This window comes from Oryctolagus cuniculus, chromosome 2, assembly GCF_964237555.1.
Source record: "Oryctolagus cuniculus chromosome 2, mOryCun1.1, whole genome shotgun sequence".
Lineage (NCBI taxonomy): Eukaryota > Metazoa > Chordata > Mammalia > Lagomorpha > Leporidae > Oryctolagus > Oryctolagus cuniculus.
The window spans coordinates 147,674,395-147,699,350 of NC_091433.1; the positions used below are offsets into that span (position 1 = coordinate 147,674,395).

Here is a 24,956-nt window from a genome sequence, read left to right on the forward strand (position 1 = left end):
TGTCACCTCCATGAGGCTGTCCCAGCAGCAGCTCTTCTGAGTCTCTGAAGATCCTGCTGGAACTTGACATCCAGTGTGTCCCTATCCATTTGTCCTTCACCCCAGCGAGCTGCTGTGTGCCTGAAGCTGCTGCCCATGTGGCCCCCTCGGTTTCTTGTTAGGTTTGGCCAAGGGAGAACATGGGCAGGAGACTGCAGAGATGGGGGAAGGTTAAGGAGCTTGGGGCATCTATTTTCCCAGCTTCCTCCTGCAGGGTCACTGCATGCTGGTCTAGCTCTTGACCGATGGTCACAGCTTGTCTCTGGCTGTCCTCTCATCCAGCTCTCACTTTCAAGGTTCCAGCCATCATGCAATGCCTTCCTCTTGCCCCTTCAGGTACAGGGCTGGTAATGGATCTGCTACAATGCACTGCACTATTCCTTGTCCTTTCCTTAACTCTACCCACCCCATTTTTAAACTCTGCTCAGATTACCCAATGTGAATGAACCATCTGTTGCAGGGATTCTGTTCAAATCCTCTCTCTCTCTGATACTAGATTTGGGGCCAGTCATCTTGGGATCCCCAGTGCCTGACTCAATGAATGGATGAGCACCTCTCCATTTTCCTTTTCAGTACACCTCTGACTTCTAATGCACACAGATATTCAACACATATTTACTCATCTCTTCTCATTAAATATACTTTTTTCTACATAATTGACCTTTGTATTTCAGTGACAAGTCCTGGAGATTGATAGTCAAAAAGGGAAACAGCTTTCCTTACAGGCTGATGTGCTTTGAATCACTCCCGCAGCTCTCGGTGAGAAGAGGAAGGACATATTGCCCCCAGGTGGCAATTGTGTGTGCAGTGCAAGGGAAATGAACAACCGAGCTGGGCACCATTGTATCAGGCCGGCCTTTGGGGATAATTCCATCTGCACTTAGTTATGACTGTAGAATTCCCATGGCCTAGCATCTTGCAGGGCATATAACAGGTGCTCTCAGTAAATACTCGTTAAGTGAATAAATGAACCCAACACATTCTGCAGCTTTGAAATACTGGTACTGACACGTCGAGTGATACTGGGTACCTTTTTTAAGTTTCCGAACTGCCAGCATACGGTGCTGGGAGGAGAGTTCCCAGATCCGAAGCGTTTTATCATCGCTCACTGTTGCACAGATGGGCAGGAGGGGGTGAGCTGCCAACCCCCACACTTCTCCTTCCATGTGCCCCTGTGGGAGAGGAAATGGGGAAACAACTCAGCTCCTGCTTGCTGGCTGGCCTTTCCTCAGCCCCCCACGGAAGCCCAACACAAAACAACACAGTTTCAGCTTCCAGCGTCAACATGATCCGTACTGAATTTTTTAATTTGAACTTTAATCTAAAGCTGGGCCTAGATAAGGCTAAATCATTCATCTGGGAAATATAACATGGACTCACTGCTTACTGGGGGTGTTTATATGGGGCTAGACATCTTTCCATTTGGAAACATCAGAGGAATAGCAAAGTGCCCTTATTTTATCCTGTTTGCTACAGAACACAGTACATACTTACCTCTTGGTAAAACAGCTTGACCACAATGACACAAACCACAAACCACCATAAAGTCATATTTTAAAAAACACAGGCATCATCTTTGTTAGTAGAATTTCATGGCGATACTCTCGTTATTTATGTAATTTTAGTTCTTTGAACACGTAGCATCTGGCAGAGCCGATAGAGCGACAAAATTTCATTTCTATTATCCTGGCTACAGCTCAGGTTCAGAATTTGTTTACAAATTGGTCTCCCTGTGTGTCACAATGAACATCCCAACACTGAAAAGTACCTTATATGCACTGGGCCAATTCCACGTGCCTATATTTTATAACAATCTTGACTGGCTTAGAATAACTGAGATAAAACAGTATTTTTTTTTTTTTTTGGACAGGCAGAGTGGACAGTGAGAGAGACAGACAGAGAGAGAAAGGTCTTCCTTTGCCGTTGGTTCACCCTCCAATGGCCACCATGGCTGGTGCACTGCGGCCGGCGCACTGCGCTAATCTGATGGCAGGAGCCAGGTGCTTCTCCTGGTCTCCCATGGGGTGCAGGGCCCAAGCACTTGGGCAATCCTCCACTGCACTCCCTGGCCACAGCAGAGAGCTGGCCTGGAAGAGGGGCAACCGGGACAGAATCCGGCGCCCCGACCGGGACTAGAACTCGGTGTGCTGGCGCTGCTAGGCGGAGGATTAGCCTATTGAGCCACAACGCTGGCCAAAACAGTATTTTAAAAGCAAACACTTAACAGAGAGAAAGTGAATTTGATTCCTATAATTTATCACTCAACAAAGCAGTATGAGGAGATTAGGACCACAGAGCAATAAAACAGACTGCTTCCTGAACTTCTGCTTTCAGTGGTTAATTATCAAAAGGTATTGCTTAGTAAAGCAAAATTGTAGAGATGACACATGGCCGTCTGAAAGGCATTTGTGACTGGGACACTGTGGTGGACAGGTGGCTTTCCAAAGAGAAACGAGATGATTCTGATTTAACTGGGAAGCGAGCTGAGCCAAACAGTTATTTGGCATAAGAGGCAGTGTTTGGCATAGAGCTGGCATCCAAGTCCCTGAGAAAACCAGGGGCTAACAGGTACACCACTGGTTTTGAACTTACTGGGTGTGGGGGCACCATACATTCCCCATTTTCTGGTTTCTTCTCTTCAGAAGCTCCCACGGCCAGGAGATGGGTTGGGCATCAACTCCCACAGCTTCCAGGCCCTTCCACCAACTGAGTTGTTTCATACATTTTATTGGAGGAGCGGCTGTGGGGCTCCAACACGTGACTTCAAATGACTGCCATATATTGATTTTAGAGTTCTATTTCCCCCATCTGATTACGTTAATCTTTGGATAACAGCGGCGTAGGCAGTGAGCATGGTGGGCTGGAAGCACCTTCAGAGGCACAAGGAAATGGGCTTGGGATCTGACTTTGTTACTCATCACCCATAAAGCTGGCTGCAAACAGCTGCAGACCAGAGGATTATGTACAGAGCCCACCACGTGCCACTCTCTCCCCCACTCCACCCTAACTTTTCTTCCGCTACAGGATAAGAAGTCCATTCTGAATGCCACTGGATTGACATGCCACCAAAACTTGGGAGAAGTGGCTCTGAAATCTTCTCAGGCGGGACAGCACCTGCCTGGTCCCTTAACTGTCCCTCAGGGCCTGTCCTCTCTCTGTACGTGACAGTGAGCCCTAGACAGCAGGCAGCCCTTATCCTACTGTGCAGACCACACAGCACAAGGCCGACCTTGGCTGCAGCCCAGGTAGGAACATTGCCTGAACTGAACTGTTGAGTTCTAGGTAGGAGGCAACAGCAAAATGACAGAACAGAATGGGGAACAGAGATGCCAGGGCAAAAGGAAAACAGGTACATATGTAAGGCGAGAAGGTAGATTGGGCTGCTGCTGTGGCATAGCAGGAGAAGCCACCGCCTACAATGCTGGCATCCCATATAGGTGCTGGTTCGAGTCCTGGCTGTTCCACTTCCAATCTAGCTCTCTGCTATGGCTTGGGAAAGCAGTAGAAATGGCCCAAGTGCTTGGGCCCCTGCACCCTAAAGGGAGACCTGGAAGAAGCTCCTGGCTTTGTATCGACACAGCTTGGGCTACTGCAGCCATCTGGGGAGTGAACGTGTGGATGGAAGACCTCCTACCCCCTTTTTCTGCTTTTCAAATAAATAAATAAATCTTTTTTTTTTTTTTGACAGGCAGAGTGGACAATGAGAGAGAAAGACAGAGAGAAAGGTCTTCCTTTGCCATTGGTTCACCCTCCAATGGCTGCCATGGCCGGCACGCTGCGGCTGGCGTACCGCGCTGATCCGATGACGGGAGCCAGGTACTTATCCTGGTCTCCCATGCGGGTACAGGGCCCAAGCACTTGGCCCATCCTCCACTGCACTCCCTGGCCACAGCAGAGAGCTGGCCTGGAAGAGGGGCAAATGGGACAGAATCCGGCGCCCCGACCGGGACTAGAACCTGGTGTGCCAGCGCCGCAAGGCGGAGGATTAGCCCAGTGAGCCGTGGCGCCGGCCTAAATAAATAAATAAATCTTAAAAAAATAAGGAAAATTACTAGATTTCTAAAACCACGCTATTAAAAAATAAAAATAAATAAATACTTGCTTTTCAGGCAAACAAAATACAAAGTATGGCCAGACAGAAAAAGTCAGTTTGCAAGCCAACAACGAATGCAGTATAAGCTGGAGAACAAAGGATTCACACCTTGGGGATGTGTCTCCAGGGCAGCTCCACACTGCCCGCTGGGCACAGGCAGCTGCAGAGACGGCGAGGTTGTGGAGCAGCTTGTTTTAAACACAGATTCTCTCTCTTGATATCCTGGGTGGGCTTGGACACATGTGTTTTTAAAACCTTGCAGCATTTCTGAGCTGTGGTGTGTACCAAGACCCGTTTCCAGGGTACAGCACATCGGGGGACTTCAGGACTCACCCCTGACACAGTAACCTGCAGGTACGAATCTGATCAAGGGACGGAGGGGGAGCCCCCGACGTGAAGCTCATTGTCATCAGTGCACATTCTTCTCTCTCCAGGTTCTGAGCACACACACTGCTCCCCTCACCGTGCCCCTCCCATCTAGAATTAAGGTGCATGCATCACCAAACACACAGGATTCCTGACTCACCTCCAAATCCTAGCACTTCCCCGCCCTAGGCAGAGATTTTTACCCTTTCTGTGCTCTTTAAGGATTCTGTTGATGTTTATTTTCATCTGACCTTTATCCAAATACGATTCTTGAGGGGATAAGGAAGGCAAGAAGTACATAGACAACTGTGTGGCACGAGACTGAGACCAGAGTGAGAGACACAATCAAAAGAGGCACTCAGGCTTTCCGTGTGTGGGCGTAGACAACTGGTCTCCCTAGTCCTACAGCTAGATCAAGAGGAGATGCACACCAGGAGTCTCATCCACACCCAGACCTGACTTCGGTGGTGAGATTCTGGACTTCGAGCAGATATTAGAGTGGGATAGGGCTCTTGGGGACCTTGGGAGGTATAAAGTATCTTGTACATGGTAGGGCATGATTAATTGGTGGCCACGGTGGGAATGCACCAAACTCTCAGGGTGACCCTCAGGATCTTCTGGGTCCTCACACTTCTACAGACAACTCCCTTTGAACATGGCATGACCTAGGCCTTGTTTCTAACCAACTAAAGCATGGAAAGGTGATGGAATGCTCATGGCTGCCGTATGTGATGATTTCTACGTAAGACTGGGATTTGATTTCCTCTCTCTCTCTCTCTCTCTCTCTCTCGCTGGCTTTGAGGAAGCAAGGAGCAATGTCAGGGAACCCTACAAAGCAAGGAATTGTGGGCACCTGTACGAGCTGAGGCTGGTCTGTGGCCAACAGCCACCAATAACCTGGCTGAGCTTGCAATAAGATCCTCCTCAGCTGAGCCTCAGACAAGACTAAAGCCTTATCACTACTGCAGCCTTGCAAAACCCTAAGCTGAGGTCTTGGTTAGGTTGTGCTCCGATTCCTGCCCTACAGAAACTGTGAGATAATGTGTGCTGGCTGAAGCTGCTAAGTGTGTGGCAATGTGTTGCACAGCAACCGGTAACTAGGACAGTACGTACAACCCTGGGAGTGAGTGCCGCACTATCCCACCCCTAGTGCCAGTCCCGCTGTGGTTTAGAGTATGAGCAAGCACTGTACCTGAACAAGCAGTGTCATTGGACCACTCTTGTCAATTTCCAGAATCTCCCCATTTTTTGTTCCTACCAGGATATGTCCATGTCCCAAAGTAATGGCACGAATTGAAGGGTTATCTTCCAAAAGCAAACCTGGGGGAGGGAGGATGGTGTTTACATATAACAACAGAAAAGACTGATTATTAGTATAAATTCAATTTTTATCCTTTCAAAGTACTAAGTACTAAGATATCATCCTTTACATTTCTAGGAGGGGCTGAGAGCTCAATACTGAAGACAGACAGACAGAAAGAAAAAGAAAGAAAACTAATTTAGAGACAGTTTTCCAACAAGAACGTTAGTACTATCTTCTCCATCCTGGGAACATAAAGATTTCTATTCTATATTTGGGAGTGGCACCTTTTGAGCTAGTTGACAATGCTGCTCTTTTAATGGCGTAAGTCTTCAGACATCTTTCAAACATATCATCCCAGAGCTCCACGATGCCATCCTTCCCACCTGTTACAAAGCCCTGTGAAGGCACACATGGCAAGTATTACACACACATCAAAATGACCTATCACCCACCCGGCCCCAAAGGATTCCCCTGTGGGTGATGCAGTTTCTGCACGTGTCGTCTTCCTAAGCAAATGAGACTGCATAACATTTTCTGGAAGTAGCTCTTCCCCAACTCTCTAGCAAGATTAAGCACATTCTCACTATGTGTGCACCGTACATTCCTTAGACCACAGGTCTGCACTTGGCACTCTGGCTCAGGGAAGGCTGCTACTGAACCCAGCCCCCAACCACAATGTAGGCTCCTATGGGACAGCACAGCCCCAAACCCAGCAAAGTTCCAGCTGTCTCATACTCTCACAAAATGGATTAAAATTAACATCATAATTGAAAATGACTGTTAGATATTTAAAATTCAATATTCATTTCCAGGAGAAAACATCCTTATGTATTAAGAGTAACAAGTATCTCACATAATGAAATTACCCCATTTTGTGCAACAATTTCCACAATAATTAAAATCTACATTAATTTGTGCAAAACCTGGAAAGTAAAACATAACATATTGGATATTCTTTTAACCAAACAGTGATCTTTATTCTTGTTCTAAGCTTATGGTTTCTTGGCTTTACTAGTTTTTCTTCCTGGCAATTTTTCATATATACCAACTGTTCTTAGAGAATTTTTTTTAACAAAAATACTTTTAATGTTTTTCTGTAATAATTCATTTTGTTTTCTCAAACTTTTAATGCATTCCAGTAAGGCACATGAAGAAATATTTTGAAGTTTACTACTTTATTTATTTATTTTTTTGACAGGCAGAGTGGACAGTGAGAGAGAGAGACAGAGAGAAAGGTCTTCCTTTGCCGTTGGTTCACCCTCCAATGGCCGCCACAGCCGGCGCACCATGCTGATCCAAAGCCAGGAGCCAGGTGCTTTTCCTGGTCTCCCATGTGGGTGCAGGGCCCAAGGACTTGGGCCATCCTCCACTGCACTCCCTGGCCACAGCAGAGAGCTGGCCTGGAAGAGGGGCAACCAGGACAGAATCTGGCGCCCCGACCAGGACTAGAACCCGGGGTGCCGGCGCCGCAGGCAGAGGATTAGCCTATTGAGCCGCTGCGCTGGCTGAAGTTTACTACTTTAAATACCCTTTATTCTTTTTAGTCATTCTTCTACAACCAACCTTAGACTGTTTCAACCAACCTGAAATTAAACATACTCAGAAAAAAAATTGTGTCTGCATTAACATGCATATTTTCTTTCCTGATATTATTCACTCTATAGTACAGTATAACTTTTATATACACTTACATTGTAGTTGGTACTATAAATAATCCAAAGGCCATTTAAAGCAAACAGAAGGATGCATGTAGGTTACATGCAGATACTGAGCTACTCCATAGAAGGGACTGAGTTCACCCACAGATTTGGACATCCATGGGCATCTTAGAACCAATCCCTTGCAGATACCAAGGAATGACTACACAGAATGTGTGTTCAAGGAGAGTCCATCCTCAAGTTCCATTTAGGTGAAGAACGCTTCTATTCTATTCTGATATCATTTCTTTTTTTTTTTTTTTTTTTTTTTTTATCTTTTATTTAATGAATATAAATTTCCAAAGTACGACTCATGGGTTACAATGGCTTCCCCCCCCATACCGTCCCTCCCACCAACAACCCTCCCCTTTCCCACTCCCTCTCCCCTTCCATTCACATCAAGATTCATTTTCGATTATCTTAATATACAGAAGAGTATTCTGATATCATTTCTTTCCCTGTGATTTTACAGCTTAACTTACCAAACAGTGAGAGTTTGAACAAATGATATTGTATCAACTTTCGGGCCTACAGAAACTTTGCATACTGCTGTAATCTTTTTCCATGTTTGCAGTATAACCAAAAATAAATTTGCCAGCAAAAACAGCCTAACCACTAAAACCACCATTATAATTGTGCAATAACATACTTTTGTTGTAAGATCAATCCATTTACTTGGGGACTGTGAAGGAAAAGTGAGCCCTGTGTAAGTAGGTTGGGTGGCTTAGACTGAAGGTCAGAGAGCTCAGAGGAACTGGAACAACCAGCAAACTAAAAATGAATGAAAAAACTGCTGTCTTCCAAAAAAGTGGTTTAATGGTACTGAAGGTTGAGTGTCTTCTTGTAAAAGATCACTGCACGTTAGGTGGGCACCTGGACAGACCAAGATAAGCTTGAGTAGATATACAGCTGGTGAACACATTTCAACTTAAAAAAAAATCTATTTATTTGAAAGGTGGAGTGACAGAGGGAGAGACAGATCTTGCAGGTGCTAGTTCAATCCCCAAATGGCTGCAACGGCCAGGGCTGGGCCAGGCTAAAGTCAGAAGCCCAGAACTCCATCTGGGCTCCCACATGGGTGCCAGGGACTCAAGTACTTGAGCCATCTTCCACTGCTTTCCCAGGCACATTTGCAGGGAATTGGATCAAAAGAGGAGTAGCCAGGACTGGAAGAGGCACTCTGATACGGGATGCTGACATCACAGGTGGCAGCTTAACAGGCTGCATCCAACAGTGGCCCCAAAACTGCGCTTTAACACCTCTAAATATGTCTGTGCAAGAGCATACTGGCTATGAACCTTTCCATTAAAAAAATCAGTATGTGGGACAATTATCTAACCACTTGATACTTCCAGGTTCTGCCCCTTTGTGCCACTTAGAAGGAAGACAATGCTCAAATATTTCTCAGGACTCTTCTACTACCATTGATGTGTCTACATTTATCCAAACATTATCTTAACAGAATTACTTATTTGAAAGGCAGAGTGAGAGAAAGAGAAGAGAGACAGAGAGAAAAAGGGACCTTCCGTGCACTGTTTTACTCTCCAAATGGCCACAACACCCAGGTAGACATCAAGAGCCTAGAACTCCATCCTGGTTTCTCCTTAGGGGTGGCAGGGGCCCAAGCACTTGGGCCATCTTCTGCTGCTTTCCCAGGCACATTAACAGGGAGCTTGGTGGAAGCAAATGAGCCAAGACTCGAACTGGAACTCAGTTACTGAATGGTAGCTTTGTAAGCAGTGTTTTAATCTGCTGCACCACAACACTAGCCCCAGTCACAGCAATTCTTAAGGGGCTCTTGGGAGTGAGAGCCAGGAAGTACAAGTGTGAAAAGAGTGGAGCGAAACTGCACATAAACAGCTGTAGGTGAAAATCAGTGTGCTCTCCTTCTTACCTTCCCTTGGCTGTAGCTTTATGACAACCACTTTGTGACACAGGACTGTTTTTAGATCCAGGCATCCTCTTGGTGGACTTTCCCAAGACTACTTTATAATTTTATAAAGTGGATGAGGAAAATGAATTCTGCAAAACATTCCATACCTTATCCAATGCATACATGGCAAACACAGGCCCGTCATGAGCTTTCACTGTTTTCAAGAGTACAATGTCTTTCCAAATAAAAATATCACCAGTAGCTGCCCCTGAGAACAACAGATCTTCCATCCGTCCATAAGAAACACACATCATTGTTTCCAATTTCCCGACACTTCCAAAAATTCCTCTCTTAGAGGTAAAGCCTCCACCTACAACAGACCAAGAATATTACTTTAAAACAAATGGGCACCTCCTAGGCATATATAGAATGACCATCTTCAATGAAAACCCTGGTGTGTCTACCTTAGGTGTACACATAATGGTGAAAATGGCACAGAAGATCATCCACAAAAATATTATAAGAGGGTTTCTCATTCATTAATTCAGGGTTTGCTGAATACGACATTGTGGCAGGCACAGTGCTCAATGTTGGAGAAATAAATATGCAAATAAAGAGTTCCTGCTTTCAAGGAGCTTGGGGTCTGGCTGGAGACAGAGAGCTCACTCAGTGTAAGACACAGATCAACCATGGCTCAGAGCAAGTTCTATGTAGCCATAGGAAGGAATGACTGGGTGCCTACAGGAGTAAGCAAAGTCTTCATGAGTGCTAACGAAAAAGAGTAAGAACGGTGCTGATGGTAGATGTGAAATGTCAGCGTGTTACCTATGTTCTGCCTCAACTTGCATCACCCAATTTTCACATGAGAAAAATAAATGGCTGTGTAGAAGGAAGTACACTGGGACGAACCATTACATTTGTCCCCTGGATGTTCCCGTTTCCATGCATTCCATGAACAGCCTTGGGAAACTCAGTTTCATTCAAGACACTACACCCAGACTGGTTCCCCAGACGTTATCCTCTCTTCACGTGCAGCAAGCACTAGAACAGCTTATTCACGTATTGTGCACTGCGAGATTAGGCTTGGCACCAAAGCCGACACCAAGAATTCAACAACAATGGTAATAAAGAGAATTCAATACCCTTCATGTTCAGTCATGCTTATTTAGCCATCATTATTATCATCATATGATCCACAAATGTTTATTTTGACCACCTACTGCGTGTAGAGTCAGGATTTAACCCATGTGCTCAATTCAGTGATAGATTAATAAAGGAACCCTCAAAAATACTGAAAATTATATTCACCCAACCAAAGTCATTATGTTGTTTCCTATCAGTAATCTAACAATTATTACATGCAGGACAGATTACTAAATATAAAAGTTATTATTTCCACAGTACAACATTTTCCAAAGCCTTCTAGGCATTGACAAATATGCACAGAATCACGTGGCTGTGACAAGTTTCACCACTTGGATAGAAGCCGTCTAAAGTGAATTTGGGGGAGAATTTTTTAGATACATTTTCATTTTAGGTTGCAGAGAAACAGGCCATGCAGAGGCAATATATATTTTTTCCAGAAGGAGTAAAGCTCTCAACCCCATAAATGGTAAGCCCCATCATCGGTACCTGCTTGTTGCCAGAATTTGATGTGCTTCATCCCAACGGTAACCAGTTTGTCCACATGATGTGGGTTACATTTTACCACAAATATTTTATCTTTATGTCCTCTGTAAGATATAAAGAGGAAAAATAATTCTATTTTGGAAAAATGCAAGGGAACAGAGTTGTACTAAAACATGCATTTGGTCTAATTTTCATTAAGCACATTTTACAATTAAGTTAGAAAATGATTTAAAATGTACACAGGGTCTACATTAAAATAATGAGCTTCAGCTTTTCTTTGTATGTCTGAGCCCTCTCTTCTAACCCTAATATTGTTGCCTACATCTACTTACTTATGCTGTAAACAAATTAACGAAATATTTAAAGCATATCAGAATGTCTCTGTAAGATAAAATGTCACCACTATAGGATCATAAGAAATCCCAGGGACTCCTTTAGGAGGAGGAAGGAGAAGATTCTAAAATAGTATTAAAGAGAATTTTCAAATACAATATCCTTTCTGTGGAAGCATCATTTCAGGTAAAACATATTTTTTTAGCTAGTAATGTATTTGCTAAAAATTAAAGGCAGCGGCTCCCAGGCATGGTGAGAGAAGGACATCAGTTCCTGAACCAAGGCACATTAGGATGCTGTGCGTTCAAAAGTAGATTTTTAACCCACTGAGCCAAAGGGCAAGCATGAAAATAAGGGGCTGATTGCAGATGTGGGCTATAGACTTGGTGCCTCACAGTGCTGGGGAAATTTCCATTACAGAGCACAGGTTCATCACATTAGAATCTAGAGGTTGCCTGGCATCAACGGACTGTTTGATGGTCTTTTCTGGAATTTGAGGACATAATTTTCATTATATAAAAGAAAAATGATGACCAAGAGGAACACAACTGATTAGTCTCCTTATGAATACAAATCCAAAAAAACTTCTAAGATATTAGGAAATATAATTCAAAAGCAAATTAAAAATACTATATTATGACCAAAGATAGTTTAATATTGAGAAATCAAATAATACAATTGATCATATTAACAGATGGAAGGAGAACAAGTATATTGTTTTCACAGATGCTGAAAAGGTATTTGACAAAAATCTAACACTCGTTCATGATTTAAAGATCTTCAACATTCAGCACTTAACAAAGCAGGAATGAAAAGATGCTTCAGGACACTTCCACTGCCCTGGACCCCCGACTGAGAAACGCGGATTCCTTCAAGGCAACTCTCCCCGTGCTGGCTCTCCCGACCCAATGTGTGACACTATCCTTCCTTTATACACAGAACTGCTGGAACAGTAGCTTACTCCTGGGGTGGGAGTGCCTGATTTCAAAAGTCAGATTCTTACTTCAAAGTATTCCCAGTAGAGTTGGAACAAGACTATTACTTCACCTATTTAACATTGTAGTAAACCTAGTAACTACTTCAATCACACAAAATTAAAAGTGAAAGGTGAAGAGCTGGAATGGGAGAGAGAAAACTACTTCTATTTGCAGAGGCTAAAACTGTGCATCTAGAAAATTAAAAGGAAAACAATCCATGACTATAATGAAAATAAAGTTTCAGTATATAAAATGAAATAGAGTCAATAACCTTCATAAACTAGTTGAAAATAAAATGGGGTAGCGGATGCTTTATTAAAAATAAAATATCAAGGCATAAACTTAAGAAATGTGTAATATATAAGAAATGTGCAATACACCCATTTTATATACATATATATAAACATGGAATCACATCCCATGTTCTTGCAAAGGAAAACCCAATACTACAGATGTCAGTTCTCCCTTAGTTTATAAATTCAACTTAATTACAATAAAAAGATCACTGAGTGGCTTTTAATCTGGAGTTATACCAGATTACACAGTTACACAACTTGATGTTAAAGGTCTTATGAAAGATTAAAGCAGCTCAAGTGGCCAGGTAAACTCTGAAAAGTCAAGCAAATAGTTCTCCTAGACAGAAAGCAACTGATCAAGCCTCCATAATTAAAGTAGTGTGGGATCTCTACATGAATTGACTGACAAAGCAGTGGCAAAACAGAAAATCCAGAAAGAGGCTCAAATGATTATAAAAGTGTAGTATATAATAAAGACAGGGTCTGAAATCAGTGTTAAAAAGATGAACTTTTATATTAGATGGATGTGATGGGTATGTGGTGTTTATTGAAACTTGAAACTTTAGTTATAACCACAAAAACCTGAAGCAACCTAGATGTCCTTCCCCAGGTAAATGAACAAACAAACTGACATAGTCCAACAATGGAATATTATTCAGAGATAAAAAGAAATGAGTTAGGAAGCCAGGCAATGACAAGGATGGATCTTAAATCTAAGTATAAGAAGCTAATCTGAAAAGACTACATACTGTATGATTGCAACTATATGAGATCCCGGAAAAGGCAGAACTATGGACATAGAAATAAATAATGAATGAATAAATGAATGAATCAATGCTGGGATGTATGGTGAAAAGGATGAAAGGGTTAAAAGAAAAACCAACCAGAACACAAACGAGTTTTAAGGCTGTGAAACTATCCTATATGATAGTTCAAATAGTGGATACATATCCAAACCTGCAGAACCCAACCCATGAAGAACGAACCCTAATACAAACTATCAACTTGGGTGAGACTGATGTGTCAAGGTAAGTTCTTCCATTGTAACAAAGGTTCTGCTCTGGTGCAGGATGTGACAGTGCAGGAAGCTGTCCATGTGTGGAGGAAGGGGCATATGAGAACTTCTAAGTTTTGTTCAATTTTGCTATGAAATTAAAACTGTCCTAAAAAATTAAAATCTATTTAAAAGGGGTGGGAATGAGTGGTGTTTGGAACACCTTGATAGCCAGGTGAAAAGGATTTACAATTGGACTATACTTCATAATAGATACTAGGATAAATTCTAAAGAGTTTAGAGACCTAAAGTCAAAAGATGAAGCCATAGAAACTTAGAAGAAATTATAGGTTATTTATCTCAAACCTGGGAATGGGTGATACTTTCTGAACTATGACTCAAAATCCTGAAGGAGCAAAATCTGATATTGATAAAGTTGACCACATAAAAACAAAAACCTTTTGCATGATGAAGACGCAATATAGCAAATTCAAGAGATGCATGATAAACTGGTGAAAATATCTGTAAGTTAATAGGCAACAAACCATCCCCTAACATTTAAGGAACTACTGTTTATATGAAATTGTATTTCAAAGAAACCAAATGGTTCATTGGGAAAATTCTCATTTACATAAGAATTCTAGAAAAAATGAAGAATGATAGATTTAGAAAATCATCATTTCTTATCTCCATTAATAGACTTAGCCCTCAAGTGTCATTAGATACTACAGTCACTATTGATCAGCTCTTGTCCTGACGGTTGATGTACAATGTAATACTTTATCCATTTTAGTATTTTTTTTGTTCTAGTACCATTGGTTGAACTCTGTAATTAACACACAATTATTCTTAGGTGTTTAAATTTTAACTGAAAAGTGATCCCTGTTAGGAATTTGGAAAACATTATGTTGAGTGAAATAAGCCAATCCCAAAGGGACAAATACCACTTGTTCTCCTTGATAGGTGACAACTAACTGAGCACCAAAAAGGAAACCTGTTAAAGTGAAATGAACACTATGAGAAACGGTGACTTGATCAGCCCTCACCCTGTTGATGAGCAGCTTAATATGTTATCCCTCTTAGTATTCTTTTTTTGTTCTACTTAATACTTTTGGTTGAATACTGTAATCAATACACAATTCTTCTTAAGTGCTGAAACTTAACTGAAAAGTGATCGCTGTTAAATATAAGAGTGGGAATAAGAGAGGGAAGAGATGTGCAATTCGGGACATGCTCAAGCTGACTTACCTCAAACAGTAGAGTTAGAAACACACCAGGGGATTTGAATTCAATCCCATTGAGGTGGCATGTACCAATGCCATCTCACTAGTCCCAGTGATAAATTTCTGTTCACAATTGATCATAATGATAGGACTAAGAACCAAAGGGATCACATAAACAAGAATAGTGTCTGCAAATACTAGCTGATAGAATCAAAAAGGGAGAGAATGATCCAACATGGGAAGTGAGATACACAGCAGACCCATAGAATGGCAAATGTCCTAACAGCACTCTGGCCTCATAATCAGCCCTTAAGTCATTCGGATCTGGCTGAAATGCCCATGAGAGTATTTCAGGCATGGAAAGCCAAGACACTCTGGGGGAAAAAAAAAACCTAAATGAAAGATCTCCGCGAGTGAGATCCCAGTAGAAAGAATGGGTCATCAAAGAAGGAGGTACCTTTCTCTGAAGGGAGCAGAGAACTTCCACTTTGACCATGGCCTTGTCTAAAAATGATCAGAGTCAGTGAACTCAAAAGGCTTCCATAGCCTTGGCAGCTCATGACAAGAGCCTAGGGTGATTACTGATGCCATAAACAAGAGTGTCAATTTGTTAAGTCAACAACAGGAGTCACTGTGCACTTACTCCTCATGTAGGATCTCTGTCCTTAGTGTGCTGTACATTGAGATTTAATGCTATAACTAGTACTCAAACAGTATTTTTCACTTTACATTTCTGTGTGGGAGCAAACTGTTGAAATCTTTACTTAATATATGCTAAACTGATCATCTGTATATAAAGAGAATAGAAAATGAATCTTGATGTGAATGGAAGGGGAGAGGGAGTAGATAAGGGGAGGGTTGCGGGTTGGAGGGACGTTATGGGGGGGAAGCCATTGTAATCCATATTCTGTACTTTGGAAATTTATATTCATTAAATAAAAGTTAAAAAAATGTAAAAAAAAAGATACTACAGTCACTGGGTAATTTGCTAATGGGAAGCTGTATAAACCAAGTATCAGGCTACTGCCACTGTAACCTACCAGTCTAGCAGATTGTTACCAAGAAGACAACTGGACATTTTGTGCACTGGTGCAGCACAGGGATAGTGCTAGGGCAGCTGTCCACCCTTGTGGGGAGAAATTCCTATGCTAATATAGTTTAGAATTGAAAACAGACTGGCTTTTGGTAGATTACTAATTTTTAAATTCTCTGCAGATAATTGATTACACCTAGGAAGTTTCAAACCCATTGATTCCACTCTCTGCTATGCCACTAATACCATCTTTTTTTAATTACCAGTTCTCTTGCCTAAGACAATTGCACAAATGGGGGAATATTTGCAAACCTTATTTGATGAGGGATTTGTACTCAGTATATATCAAAACTCTTCTAACTCAATAACAACAAGACAAAAAAAAATCCCATTTCAAAAGGGCACTAAAGTATTTCTGTAAGAAAATATATAAATGGGCTGTAAGCACAAAGACATTCAATTTCATTAGTCATCAGGGAGATCAAAGTCAAAACTTCAGTGAGACACCACTTTATACCCACCGGGACAGAGTCAATGAAAATAACAGACAATAGTAAGCATTGATGAGTATGTGGAGAAATTGTAGGGAATGGAAAATGGTGCAGCCCCTTGTAAAAATACTCATATCATGCTTCCAAATGTTAAACATTGTTATTGTATGACCCAGCAATTGCACGTCTAGATGTATACCCTGGAGAAATGAAACATATATTCATTTAACTCCTTTGTAGAGACTTTATAATAGCTAAAAGTGCAAACTATCCAAATACCCAATAACTGATGAATGGATAATTAAAATGTGGTGTATCTACTCAATGATATTATTCAGCAATAGAAAGGAAGTACTGTGGCATTCTTAAAGAATTATGCTAAGTCAAAGAAGCCAATCTAAAAGGACCTTATATAGTAGAGTTCCATTTATAAAAAAGGTTAAATTAGGCAAATTCATAGACAGAAGACAGATCACTGGTAACAGATACAGGAATGAAAACACTCTGCAATTAGATAGTGGTGATGACTGCACAACTCTGTAAATGTGCTAAAAACTACTGTGCATTTCAAAGGAGTCGTTTGTATATGAATAATCAATAAAGTGATTTTGTAAGAGCTGAATATGACTGTATTCAAGCCCATAGATCTAACTGCCATTAGCAGGAAGTGCAGGGGAATGTCTGAAATGAGTTCATGGAAATTCAGTCAAGTTCAGGATGTAAAACATTCCCTTGGCCAAATGACCAGATTCTGAAAGCATTCATGGCATGAGACAGGGTGGATGGGGAATACTGTAAAATAAGAAGCTTAGGGTGGGCAGTTAGCCCAGCCCTGAAGTCGCCAGTTAGGATGATTATGTCGCGTATCAGAGTGCTTGGATTGGATTCAATACCTGGCTCCAACGTCCTGTCCAAACAGACTCTGGAAGGCAGTGGTGATGGCTAATGTAATCAGATTCCTGCCACCCAAATGGGAGACCTGGATTGAGTTCTCAGCTCAAGCATGGGTGCTGCAGGCCTTTGGGGAGTGAACTAACCCCCCCCCCCCACACACACACCATTTCTCTGCCTCTCAAAAGGTGATGATTTGAATCCAACTCTCATCTTTGAAGCAATGAGAAATGTTTGATTATGAACTGGATAATAGATCAGAAAGAAATTCATGTGCTTCCATTAATTGTGATAGTGCTATGGTGGTTTTAAAAATGTGGCTTCTCAGAAACATCTAGTGAAGTACACGAGGGCACTTCAAAACAAAAACAACGAAATCCGGTCATTTGTAACAAGATGGAGGAATCTGGAAAACATCATGCTGAGTGAATTAAGCCAGTCCCAAAGGGACAAATATCATATGTTCTCCCTGATCGGCGACAACTAACTGAGCACCAAAAAGGAAACCTGTTGAAGTGAAATGGACACTATGAGAAACAGTGACTTGATCAGCCCTTCTCCTGACTGTTGATGTACAATGTAATACTTTATCCATGTTAGTATTTTTTTTTGTTCTAGTACTATTGGTTGAACTCTGTAATTAACACACAATTATTCTTAGGTGTTTAAATTTTAACTGAAAAGTGATCCCTGTTAAATATAAGAGTGGGAATAAGAGAGGGAGGAGATGTACAATATGGGACATGCTCAATCAGACTTTCCCCAAATGGTGGAGTTAGAAGCATGCCAGGGGATTCCAATACAATCCCATCAAGGTGGCATGTACCAATGTCATCTTGCTAGTCCAAGTGATCAATTTTAGTTCACAATTGATCACACTGATAGGTCTAAGAGTCAAAGGGATCACACAAACAAGACTAGTGTCTGCTAATACTAACTGATAGAATCAAAAAGGGAGCGAACGATCCAACATGGGAAGCGGGATACACAGCAGACTCATAGAATGGCAGATGTCTTAAACAGCACTCTGGCCTCAGAATCAGCCCTTAAGGCATTCGGATATGGCTGAAGAACCCATGAGAGTATTTTAGGCATGGAAAGCTAAGACACTCTGGAAGAAAAAAAAAAGAAGACCTAAATGAAAGATCTTTGTGATTGAGATCCCAGTGGAAAGAACGGGGCCATCAAAGAAGGAGGTACCTTTCTCTGAAGGGAGGAGAGAACTTCCACTTTGACTATGACCCTGTCGGAATAAGATCGAAGTCGGCAAACTCAAACGGCTTCCATAGCCTTGGCAACTCATGACTAGAGCCTAGGGTGATTACTGACGCCATAAACAAGAGTGTCAAATTGTTAAGTCAACAACAGGAGTCACTGTGTACTTACTCCTCATGTGGGATCTGTCCTTAGTGTGTTGTCCATGTGAAGTAATGCTATAACTAGTACTGAAACAGTATTTTACACTTTGTGTTTCTGTGTGGGTGCAAACTGATGAAATCCTTACTTAATATATACTAAATCAATCTTCTGTATATAAAGATAATTGAAAATGAATCTTGATGTGAATGGAATGGGAGAGGGAGCGGGAGATGGGAGGGGTGTGAGTGGGAGGGAAATTATGGGGGGGAGCCATTGTAATCCATTAACTGTACTTTGGAAATATATATTTACTAAATAAAAAAAGTTTTTGGAATAATGCACTTAAAATAGACATTTACTTTGGTACAAAAAACTTCCTGAAATTCACACTTAGCTTCCTGAGACTGGGTATTCTCTATGTGCACTTTTTGAGGGCACCTGATATGCACAGGTTTCAAGAATTTTTTTGCATCAAAATAGATTTATCTTCTAATTCCATTTCCACAAACTTTCTGAGGTACCCCTGTACAGGTCAAATGACATGATACCCTGAATTTTCTTTAAAATATTCTTGCCCAAAAGTGAAAGAAAACAAGGGGAGACTTGTACAAAGCACAGGGTGCTGATAATTGTTGCAGCTGAGTGATGAGCACAAGGGCTTCCCCTTGATATTGCCCCCACTTTCGTATAGCTAGGAAAGTTTTCACAACAAAAACTTAAAAGAGGGGTCACCGTTGCAGTATAGCTGGTAAAGCTGCCACCTGCAACACCAGCACCCCATATTGCCATCAGTCTAAGTCCCAGTTGCTCCACTTCCTATCCAGCTCCCTGCTAATGGCCTGAGAAAAGCAGCAGAATATGACCCAAGTGCTTAGGCAGACCCAGATGAAGCTCTTGGCTCCTGGCTTTGGCCTGGTGCAGCCCTGGCCTCTGCAATCATTTGGGGAGTGAAGCAGCAGATGCAGGCACTCTCTCTCCTCCCCTCTTCTCTTTCTCTCCCTCTCCCCACCCAGCTCCGTCTCTATGTCTCTCTCCCCTCCTCTTTAACTCTTTTAAATAAATAAATATCTAAAAACAAAAGGTTAGATGAAAGGTAAAAAAAAACCTGACTCATTATGGATTGACTTTGAGGCTTTGTCTCTTTGAATGTCAAAGGTGAATGCGGATACTGGAGCCACAGTATGTCACTGAATGCATCAGGAGCACTTAGGAAGGAGATCCAAAGGTTTAGATATAATAGAAAACATGCTTAACACAGAGCATGCATCAGCCAATTATTTATATTATATATATGTGCAAGAATAATTATTTGTGAGTGTAATCACTAGAATATATACTAAAAATAAATGCTAATTGTAAACCATATTAAATAGTCAAAGATTATTTGATTGGAGGACCTCCCCCCAACCTCCAGAATCTAAAACCATTAGTATCTACTTTAGAGAAAAGAGGCTAGAGAAATCAAAATGGAAATCAAGAACTGACATTACAAATTCTATCTGCTAGACAGAAAATAATTCTACCTGGTTGTATCCATGCTACTTCAAATATTTAGAAAAATTGCTGAGGTTACTTTAAATTTTCATATTATTTCTTAGTGTCATACAAGCATCAAGGTTGTTTCTGGCATGGGTAAAGTTCTAAACTGGCCGGTGACGACATGTCTAGCTAATGTCAACATCTAAATTAAGAACACTGGTTGGATATCTGTTGTATTTCTCTTGGACACTTGCTAAATGAGTATGGAAGTTGCATACAACTGTGTCTGTGTGTAAGAAAAACAAAATGCAAATACCTTCAGGTCCTGAATTCAAAGAATAAGAATGCGGGCAGCCCTACCACCCAACAATCCCTCAGACCCCAGTCACAAGTAACTGAAAACATGGGGCCACAGAAACCCTATCATCAAGCACAGGGCAGGAAGTGGGGGTGAGGAACAAAGGAGACAGCCTCTTCTAGAAGCCAAGGGCAGCTACACCAGCAGACTGGTGTCCAATCTTCCACTGAGAACCCTTTCACCAGCACAGCAACACAGTCCTGCCTATGACTTTGCTGTTTCTCTTTTTGTGAAAGGACTTGAACAAAGACTAGTGCGTGTTTGATTTCTACATCTCCAAAACAGATTTTTAAAATGGCTTACAATACAGAAGAATAACTTAGAATAAACCATGTGACATACATCAGAAGACAGTGAGCTACATGGATGCATGAGGAAAAAGTCAATTACATGAACAGTATACACAATATCCTATCCAAATAAAAATGAATATATATATATATATATATAATAGAAGCACATGTACCAAAAATGCATGTTAAATGTTAACCATGGTTGTTTGGGATGTGGAATTACAGATGATATTTTCTTCTTGGTGCTTTTCTATGCTTGTTTTTAGATTTTATTTATTTGACAGGTAGAGTTACAGACAGTGAGAGAGACAGAGAGAAAGGTCTTCCTTCCATTGGTTCACCCCCAAAATGGCCGCTACGGCCAGAGCTATGACGATCCGAAGCCAGGAGACAGGAGCCTCCTCGTCTCCCATGGGGTGCAGGGCCCAAGCACTTGGGCCATCCTCCACTGCCCTCCCGGGCCACAGCAGAGAGCTGGACTGGAAGAAGAGCAACTGGGACTAGAGCCGGTGCCCATATGGGATGCTGCTGCCGCAGGTGGAGGATTAACCTAGTGTGCCATGGCGCCAGCCCCTCTATGCTTTCTAATTTTTCTATAGTGGTTATGTATTATTTTGAAAACAGAAGAAAATAAGGCTATTTTTAAAAAATAGATGCACATTTTTTAGAATGTGAGGAATAAAAGGTGCCACTAAGTTTTGCAGGAGGTTGTATTATATTCACCAAATGTATGTAAAGGTAGGGAGCTAAAATAGGTCAAGCAATCAGGCTAGTTCATACCTGCTCATCTTGGGCCTACATTTTGCCACTAAGCTTTCTAAGAGCAAAACCATTTCAGATTAACACTGGGTACATTCTTGTCAGGTACCTTCATAATTTTACTTTTTGCTTGAGATCTCTGCCATCCAAGCTTCCGAGAGGAAGCCGGTCAATTATAATTAGTCACTGTCTGCCCAGTCATGTTGCCAGAGCAACACAAATCCAAACAAAGGTGCAGAGGGGCGCCTGTCTCACTATTCTGCCTTGATTGACACTGATGTTAGGCCATTCAACAACTGCCCACAAAAGAATGGCCTTGGTTTTTAAATAGGTTGCTGGTCTATGACACTAAAATTTGGACAACTTTTAAAGGCAAAAAATAAGAAGCCCATTTGTAATGGAGGTGAATAAAATCACTCATCAGAGCTAAAATTATCAAAATTAACAAAGACGCAAAGACCCTATTCAAATAGTTTACATGCATCAGAGATCTTGTAATAAGAACTCTGTGTGCTAATTCTAAATTTCTCCAGTTTCTCTGAACAATAAAGTGTGGGTGCATATAAGTATTTTCACAAATGAAGGATAACTCTTAAGACTGCATTGTGGCCAGCGCTGTGGCTCACTAGGCTAATCCTCCGCCTTGCGGAGTCGGCACACCGGGTTCTAGTTCCGGTCGGGGCGCCAGATTCTGTCCCGGTTGCCCCTCTTCCAGGCCAGCTCTCTGCCGTGGCCAGGGAGTGCAGTGGAGGATGGCCCAAGTGCTTGGGCCCTGCACAGCGCGCAGGCCGCGGCGACCATTGGAGGGTGAACCAACGGCAAAAGGAAGACCTTTCTCTCTCTCTCTCTCACTGTCCACTCTGTCAAAAAAAAAAAAAAAAAAAAAAGACTGCATTGTAAGGCTGGCTCGCTAGGCTAATCCTCCAGCTGCAGTGCCAGCACCCTGGGTTCTAGTCCCGGTTGGGGCACCGGTTCTGTCCGGTTGCTCCTCTTCCAGTCCATCTCTCTGCTGTGGCCCGGGAGTGCAGTGGAGGATGGCCCAGGTCCTTGGGCCCTGCACCCACATGGGAGACCAGGAGAAAACACCTGGCTCCTGGCTTCGAATCGGCGCAGCACGCCGGCTGCAACGCACCAGCCGTAGTGGCCGCTTTGGGGGTAAACCAACGAAAGGAAGACCTTTTTTTCTCTCTCTCTCTCACTGTCTAACTCTGCCTGTCAAAAAAAAAAAAAAAAAAAAAAAAAAAAAAAAAAAAAAAAAAACACCTACAAAAAACCAAAAACAAAACAAAAGACTGCATTGCTGAGGGGCAGGCATTTGCTACAAAGTTAAGTTGCTGCTTGGGGACTTGGGCGGGGGAGTAGGTGGCTGGGGTTGTGGTATAGCAGGTTACAACGCTGCCTGGGATGCTGACATCCCAGATGGGTGCAGGTTAAAACAGCGACGAATGGTCCCAATACATGGGCCCCTCCACCCATGTGGGAGATCTGGAACAAGCTCCAGGCTTATAGCTTTGGCCTGGCCCAGCCCTGGCCGTCAAGGCCATCTGTGGAATGAACCAGCGGATGCAAGATTTCTCTTTTTCTCTTTTTCTCACTTTTTCTCTCTCCCTCTAATAACTCTAACTCTGCCTTTCAAATAAATCAATCTTTTAAAAAAAATAAAGATGCTGCTGTTTGGGAAGACTGCATCCTACACCCGAGTGCGTGGGTTTGGGTCCTGGCATCATTCCCAATTTCAGCTTCCTGCGAACACACATGTTGGGAGGCAGCAGGTGGTGGCTCAAGGACTTGAATCCCTGGCACTCAAGTAGGGCATCTGGTTTGAGTTCCTGTCTCCTGATGTTGGCCTGGTTCAGCCTCAGCTGTTATGGGATTTACGGAGTCAACCAGCAGATGGGAGATCTCTGTCTCTCTCCCTCTCTGAACTTCAAATAAATAAATAAAAAAACTTTAATGAAGAGTTCAGTGTGGTGACCCAGCACACCTTAGCACTGGGTACCAGCTGCACCACCACGACTCTGTTCTGCCCCCCAGGAGAAGGTCACATCCCCAGTAATGGGCACTGGGGTAAAACAATTACCTGGCAGAGCCACAGGCCTCCCAGAAGCTGGCTTGCTGTCGAGGCTTCAGAGGCCATGCTGGCAATGACAGACACAGCAGTGCAAAGTGAAAGGTGGCACTGGGTCAGCTGATCTCAGAGTGAACTGGGTCTCTCAAGAGCTAAGCTGATTCCTGCAATCCAGCCACCTATCAATCCATGAAGTGCTACTTTGTCACTTCTTTCAAGCCATGACTTTTAAGATTTGAAAGGTAGAGTTATACATAAAGACACACACACGCACGGAGAGAGAGAGAGAGAGAAATCTTCCATCCATTAGTTCTGAGCCAGGCTGAAGGCAGAAGCCTGGAACTCCATCCAGGTTTCCTATGTGGGGCATGGGTCCAAGCACTTGGGCCATCTTCCACTACTTTCCCAGGTATAATAGCAGGGAGCTGGATTGGAAGCGGAGCAACCAGGACTTGAACCAGTGGTCAAATGGGATGTGGGCCTTGCAGGTAGTAGCTTAACCCATGGTGCCAGAATGTTGGCCCCCAAACCATTGCTTTTGAAGTTTCTATCTACAAGAGCCCCCTCACTTAAGGTCATAAGCAGAATGTTTATGTATCTGTTTGTCTGGTTGTTTATATGCTTATATAACTATTTATTATTGTTATATAAATAGGTATTTATATAACCATTTTTGTTTACTTATATATTGTTGTAAAATCTAGCATTCTTTAGAATGGGCCATCAAAGAAGGAGGTACCTTTCTCTGAAGGGAGGAGAGAACTTCCACTTTGATTATGGCCTTGTCTAAATAAGGTCGGAGTTTATGAATTTAAGAGGCTTCCATAGCCTTGACAGCTCATGACAACAGCCTTGGGTGATTACTGATATCATAAATAAGAGTGTCAATTGTTAAATCAACAATAGGAGTCACTGTGTACTTGCTCTTCATGTAGGACCTCTGTCCTTAATGTGTTGTATTATGCAAATTAATGGTAAAACTAGTCTTCAGACAATTCTTTATACTTTGTGTATGTGTGTGTGGGTGTGATCTATTGAAATCTTTACTTAGTATATACTAAGTTGATCTTCTGTATATAAAGATAATTAAAAATGAATCTTAATGAAGAATGGGGTGGGAGAGGGAGTACGAAATGGGATGGTTTGCTGGTGGTTATGGGGGGAAACTGCTATAATCTAAAAGTTGTACTTTCAAAATTTATATTTATTAAATATAAGTTTTCTAAAAAAAAACTAGCATTATTCAAAAGTACTCTAACAGTCCTTGACAGTCCTCCTGGGAAAGAGCACTGGTTAATGTCACCAGTCCAAAAGTGTTCTTCAAGGGTAACTGTGCAGGTATCCCATTTGTGGAAGATATCTTAAGTTCTGGGAGCAATTACAAATAGAAATTGTGTGAATA

The 24,956-nt window shown here is 42.2% G+C and overlaps 1 protein-coding gene across 17 annotated transcripts in view; it reads right to left on the reverse strand.

The window, feature by feature from the left end:
- Nucleotides 1-24,956, reverse strand: part of EML6 (EMAP like 6) — a 388,832-nt gene that overhangs the window by 136,654 nt on the left and 227,222 nt on the right. For all 17 annotated transcript variants that reach the window (XR_011386640.1, XR_011386638.1, XR_011386639.1 and 14 more), the window contains 5 exons: nucleotides 11,004-11,104; nucleotides 9,539-9,741; nucleotides 6,086-6,197; nucleotides 5,691-5,818; nucleotides 1,070-1,211 (listed from right to left, as the gene is read on the reverse strand). Coding sequence is in view for 8 of the 17 variants with exons in the window: in XM_070069105.1 (XP_069925206.1) it covers nucleotides 1,070-1,211; nucleotides 5,691-5,818; nucleotides 6,086-6,197; nucleotides 9,539-9,741; nucleotides 11,004-11,104 (686 nt within the window). In the remaining 9 variants the exon portion in view is untranslated. The remainder of the gene's footprint in view (nucleotides 1-1,069; nucleotides 1,212-5,690; nucleotides 5,819-6,085; nucleotides 6,198-9,538; nucleotides 9,742-11,003; nucleotides 11,105-24,956) is intronic.